General features: G+C 62.4%; 1 protein-coding gene across 1 annotated transcript; it reads right to left on the bottom strand.

Annotated features, from left to right (window-relative positions):
* Positions 1-421: 421 nt before the first annotated feature.
* On the bottom strand, positions 422-5,788 carry FSCN2 (fascin actin-bundling protein 2, retinal). Its single transcript, XM_058561859.1, has 5 exons — positions 4,784-5,788; positions 1,954-2,110; positions 1,466-1,583; positions 910-1,177; positions 422-693 (listed from the first exon to the last, which is right to left on the bottom strand). Exons 1-5 carry the CDS (start codon positions 5,607-5,609, stop codon positions 488-490), a joined length of 1,575 nt encoding a protein of 524 aa, XP_058417842.1. The 5' UTR covers positions 5,610-5,788; the 3' UTR covers positions 422-487.
* Between the last annotated feature and the right edge of the window lie 375 nt (positions 5,789-6,163).

Below are 6,163 nucleotides of genomic sequence, written 5' to 3'. Positions count from 1 at the left end.
TGTGCTCCATGGAGACACGGTCACCCCAAAGACGCTCCAACCGGCCTGACCTGCTAGGGCATGGGACCAGGCTCCTCCCAGCTGTCCCACCCCAACCCTGGTCCCACTGGGTGGAGGGGGGGTTTTCTCTCTTCATTTTGGGGAGGAGCTGTGTGCTGAGGCGTCCCGCGGGGGGGGGGGGGGGGGGGCATTGGGGGGGGACAGGACAAGAGGAGGCCCGGGGCTGTGGCTGTCCAGACCTGGGGTAGGGGGCGCTCAATCGGCTGGACCCTTCTCCCAGACAAGCCGCCCAACACACACCCTTGATTTCCTGGGCCTGGAGGATGGGGAGGTGGAGCGACGGCCGCAGGAACCCCAGGGCAGAGGAGGCCCAGCCTGCGGCCCCAGGTGCAAACCCTCTGCGCCCGCCCCGCCCCATCGGCGCCACCGAGTCGCCGAGCCGCTGCGTCACAGACATGGTTTAATGCGGGACAGGCGGGCCCCGTGCTCAGTACTCCCAGAGCGCGACCCCCGCCGGCGCGTCCGCGTCCGCGCGCAGCAGCCCCGAGGCGCCACCGCGCAGGTACTTGCCGCTCCGGGCACGGATGGCCAGGCGGCCGCGCTCACGGAACTCGAAGAGGAAGTCCTCGGCGCGCTGGCCGTCGCTGCACACGCTGCCGTGGCTGCCGGTGTGCCAGAACCCGCCGCCGCGGCCTGAGGGGGAGGGGCGTTGGCGGGGCCCGCTGGCTCCCCGGCCCTGCCCCGCGCCCCCATCCCGCCCTAGGCAGCGCCCCTCGCTCACTCCCTGGCCCTGCGCCTCCATCCCACCTCGCCGACCTGCCATGCCGCTCCGCGCCCCGACTCTACCCGTGTCCCGCAACCCCCTCATTCCACGGCCCTGCGCCCCCCTCCGGCCCACCACACCCGCACCTCGGATCTGGTAGGCGCCGTCGCTGAAGCTCAGGTGGAAGACGTCGTAGACGGAGCGGTTGGTGTCCAGCTGGTTGGAGCCGCGGCGCTGGCAGACGAAGCCGTCCAGGCCACGCAGCACAAGGATGGGCCGGTTGATGAGCTTGAGAATGAACTCCTCGTCCTCGCCTGGCGGGAGAGGGGGCTGAGGGGCCGGCAGCGCGTGGGGGTGTAAACTGGCTCCTCCTGGAGAAGCTCCAGACTCGGACGCCCAGCTTGTGGGCCAGATCTGCCATTGCCATTGCCTTATGTGACCTTGACAGTGGTCTGCTGCCACTGAACCCTGGGTTCCCCAAATGTGCAGCGGAGATAAGGGCGCTCTGGGATCTAACTGCTCCCCTGATGTCCAGAGTGATTATCTTGACCAGCAAGTATGACCATTGCCAGGGGCAGCAGCAGGTCCATGGGGAGCAGGCGGGGCCCACTCTTGGTGGAGACAAGATCTCTGAGCAGGTGCTGTCCCTGGGCAGACAGCCCAGCCCCAGTCCCCCAGGGCATGTGGGGAATGCTCACCCACAAAATCGCTGACGGCCGCCAGCTGCCCATTCTTCTTCATGCACACATAGCGTCCATTACTGGCCTTGAGGGCCACCCGCCGGCCGCGCCACTCCATCTCAAACATGGTGTTGGCAGAACTGGAGAGAGCAGGGTAGGTCCTCTCAGAGCAGCAGGACACGGAGGCTCAGGGTCAGGCCTCCCCATCCCTCTCAGGTCCAGTACCACCCCCAGGGGGAGGGACAGACACTTGCCTTCCACTGACACACCCACCACCATTAAGAGCTGCCCCTCACCCCAGTGGGCATTCCTCCCTGGCTGGGCTGCAACAGTGGTCTTCATGGTGGAGTTGGAGGTGGTGGTACAGGTGGTGGTGGTTATGGAGGTAATGATTGGGAGTGATGGTGGTGGTGGTGGAGATGGAGGTGGTAGTGATGATGGTGATGGTGATGATGGTGGTGAAGATGGTGGAGGTGAAGGTGGTAGTGGAGGTGGGGGCAGGGCACTCACACTTGTGTGGCTGTGGCCTGGATGCCTCCATGGGTGACCAGGGTCCAGTAGCCCCCAGTGCTAGAATAGAAGGTGCACTTCTTTGTCTCCTGGTCAATTTGCATCAGGAAGGTTTCATGATCCAGTTCTTCATCTTGGTTGGCTGAGATGTTGACCCCTGGAGGAGCAGATGGGAAGCCCCTCACGCCTCTCCCTGGGTGGGGTGGGGAGCAGAAGGGTGGGGAGGCATGCTCTTGGGGCAACCCTGAAGCCAGAGGGGGTCTCATCTAGAACCCTCTGGACTTTGGAAGATTTGGAAGGCACTTCTCAGAGGGTCTGGGAGCCCTGCCAGGGTTGCGGACCCTCCACACTGCTCCCTAAATGTCCTTGACCCAGCTCCTACCACAGCCCCAGGAGCCAGGCCCTTCCGTGCCGGCAAATCCGCCACCTCTGCTAATCATCGGGTAATCTGCTTGCTCCTGCTCTCTTGACCCAGGACTTACACCAGCCTCTCTTTATACTTGCCGTTAAGACACTGGGTGGGCACAGTAGGATCTCTATCCTTCCCCATGCCATGGTCCAGGACACAGCCAGGGCCTGGGGTCCACTCCTGGGCACCGGGCAGGAGCTGGTCCCCTGTCACCTCCCCAGCCCCCCACTCACATGTGCATGGTCTCCCAGAAGCCCTGGGGAGGGCAAGGCTACCCGGGGCTCTGCCTGGGGTTCTTGGGAGGGGGACGGAGAGGACATCCATGCCCAGGGTGGGAGGCAGCTGGCAGGCACTGGATCCTTCCCGGAAACCACGTCCCTGTTTCCATGGCAACTGGCCACTACGACTGGATGTGGCAGATCACAGAGCTCTCCCACAAGGCCTGACTCTGTATCCAGCTGGGGGAGCAAGAAGGAGTGGGGACAGAGCCCCATCAGGGCCTGAGGGTTGGGGCCAGATCCTGTCCAGCCTCCAGGAAGGAAGGGCAGGCACCAGGCAGGGCCCATAATGGAGAGGGTGGGACCTCTCGCCCTTCACCAGCTCCCAAAGGCTGCTCCCCCAAGAACCGTCCCAGGCTGGTCTCAGTCTCCCATCTCACACAGGTCACTGCTCAGAGGCAAAGGAGGCAGCCCAGCATTTTCACCACCATCCTCAGCATCCATCAGCAATACTGAACTAAGTGAGCACTGCTTCTCTGGGCCCATGATCAGCAGTAACAAAACAGTTCTTGCCCTCCTGGTGCTTATAGTCTGTGGGGAGCGGTGGACAACAAGAACAGTGTGTCCAACGCCCATGAATGCTGTGGACCTCAGCCAGGGACAGCCTCAGGGAGAAGGTGACGTTGAAGCAGAGCTGAGGAGGTGAGGGAGCCATCCCTGCAGGTACTGAGGGAGGAGTGGGGCCAGGAGTCCCCAGGTGGGGGCTGCGCGCCTTCACTGTCATCTCTGAGGCCAACCCTGTTGGTATCCCCAGTGTTGCCCTCCATGCACCCCCTCCAGACAGGATGCGACCCACGGGCTCCATCTCACACAGCCATCTGCTTCTGGGGCCCTGAACTCAAGCTGGGAGAGGCACACAGAATCCTGGTTAGAGCCAGCAAAGAGCGTGGATCCCGCTTCCCCGGAAGGGGTTGGTTGAGCGGTGGGTGTGAAGAAGAAAGGGTGTCTGTGGGCATTTATGGCAGAAGTTTTCTTACTCCTAAGAAGACACAAGAAGAGCCACTGCCCCTCTTTTCTCTGGACTTTGTCCTGTCTGGATGTGAGGCCTGGAACAGCAGCAGCCAGCTTGTGACCACAAGGCACCAGCCTAAAGTCAGAACTATCCCAGGAGAGTGGTTCCGCAAAGAGGAAAGAGTGGAGGACTTTGGGGACACCACTGAGCTGGTGATGGTGTCCTGCCTGGGACCCCACCGCCCCTGTGCCTCCAGACTCCCCTTATATGAGATAATCAATGTCTTCGTGGCTTGAGCCAGTTTGCAGCTATTTTTCTGTTACTTGCAGCAACAGACGCTGACTGCTGTGCTGCGGTCAGCACCACCGCCTCAGCAAGGCTGGCTGCGGGTGCAGCAGAGATGAGCCGCAAAAAGAGAGATATAAGGAGGAGAAAACGGGCAAGCCTGGGTGCTCACAGACACCTCAGGGAAAGACGGGCTTGGGGGCTGCCTGGCCAGGAAGATGACCTGGATCAAGGCACCACTGCTCTGGCTGCCTTGGAATCTAGGGGCACCACCCCTCTCCTCCCAGACAAGTGAGAGGCCACATCCTGCTTCCTCGAATCACTGGTTGCCAAGTCAACGTCTGAACACCTGGGGCACCAGGTCATACACTGTCAGCCTTATTGCAAGGAAGTCGGGAGCCGAATGTAGAAGCCGAACCTCTGGCTTCTACAGTGGGAGGCAGATCCAGTCCTTAGGTGGGAGATCCCCCATCAAAGAGACAGGGTCAGTTGCAGGGTAGTCCAGAGAATGAAAAGTGGTCCATACAGCCACCATCCCTCACCACCATGACCATCATCATCACCAAAAACCACCACTATCACCATTGACACGACCACCATCACTAGCAGAACCACCAGCACCATCTCTGTCACCACCATCCCCGCATCACCACCACGAGTCTCGCTCGCCAGCTGCACATGTACAGATACTTCTGTGTCCAGCATCTCCTTCGACTCACAGAAGAAGCTTTTTCACACTGTTGCCCGCATTTTACTGACAAACCAAGCATATGGGCCTCGGCCCACAGCCCACCCACCTGCACTGTGTGCCAACACATGTGTCCCCACCCCCACAGACAGGATGCCTCTTCCCCATGTGACCCCCACACTGAGGTCAGCGTGGCCAGCCCTGTGGCAGCCCGTTACCTTGCCGCACAGACACATAGCGGTGGTTGGCAGCCACCAGCACCACCTGTGGGGGACTCTCCTCCAGGTCGAAGAGCTCATCCTTGCCAGGCCGCGTGTTACGACCGGCCCTCAGTGTGCCGGTGGGCCCCATGGGCGCCAGGTAGCGGCCATCACAGTCCTTGAAGGCCAGCTTGCCTGCCTTGAACTCAAGCGTGTAGCAGGCGCGGGCCTCGGGCTCCCAGACGAGGTGGCCGTCGCTGCGCAGGTAGCGGCTGTCGCAGGACTTGAGGCAGTACTGTCGGTTCTGGAAGATGAGGGTGATGAGCGCGTCTACACCCCATGGCGTGTTGCTGTCCGCCGTGATCTCGTCCTCCTCTGGGCACAGGTGTGCGTAGCGCCGCCGACTCACACTCAGCAGGTGGGCCTGCGGGTGGATGGCCAGGTGCACGGTCCACAGCTCGGCCGGGGAGATGGCTGTGGCGAAGCAGGACAGCTGGTCCTCGGTGCCACCGAAGAAGCGGCCGTGCGGCTCCGACTGCAGCACCCAGCGCCCGTCCGACTGCGGCAGCACCAGGAAGCGGCAGTCTCGGCCCGGTTGCTCCGCCTCGCAGGCCACGCGCCCGTCCTCCTCGGCCGACAGGTAGCGGCCCAGGTGGCTGCTGCGGAACAGTACGGCCGGGCTCTGCCCCTGGTCAGGCTCCAGCACCCACATCTGCTTCCTCTTGAGGCTGGGTGCCGAGGCGTTGACCTTGAAGCCAAAGCTCTCTGCTGTCAGGTAGCGGTCAGTGTCGTTGATGAGGCCAAACTGGATCTTCAGCACCTGGTGCAGGCTGTTGGTGGGCATCTTCAGGACTGGCCCAGGTCCCCAGAAGGGGCCTGGGAAGCTCTCTCTGAGTGCTTACAGCCCCCGAGGTCCCCCAGAGGTGCAGTGTGCCTGGGCTGGCCCTTGACCCCCGAGACTGGCTGGCGTCATGGACACACTGTCTGCTCAGACGCCACCTCTGACCAGTGGCCGTGGGCCCAGGCAGCTCTTACATGGCCAGCCGGCAGCAAAGGGCGGGTGGGAGGGCGGATCAGAGCTGTGTTGGCTTAAGAACAGCGGCTGCCTTTCATTACCCCAGCTTGGATTTCAGCCACTCCCGACTGCACCAGGGGCCGAAGCCCAGGGCCTTCAGGGCTTGGGAGCACCGCCTGCTGCACGGCTGATCACCTCCTCGCCCTGGCCACCGGCTGCCCGGGCCCAAGACTCGGGTCCTGTGCCCTGCCTCGTGGTCTCCGCACCTGTTAGCCTCTCTTCTTCTTGCCCCGACCTCAAGGCCCCCAGACACACGGCACGAACTCACCAGCCCAGCCCTTTCCCAATGTAGAAAAGGCTGCCGGTGGAAAACTCGCAGCGTG

Source organism: Diceros bicornis, chromosome 18 (assembly GCF_020826845.1).
Source record: "Diceros bicornis minor isolate mBicDic1 chromosome 18, mDicBic1.mat.cur, whole genome shotgun sequence".
NCBI lineage: Eukaryota > Metazoa > Chordata > Mammalia > Perissodactyla > Rhinocerotidae > Diceros > Diceros bicornis.
The sequence above is the reverse complement of the archived record's forward strand: the minus strand, read 5'-3'. Positions and strand labels throughout refer to the sequence as shown.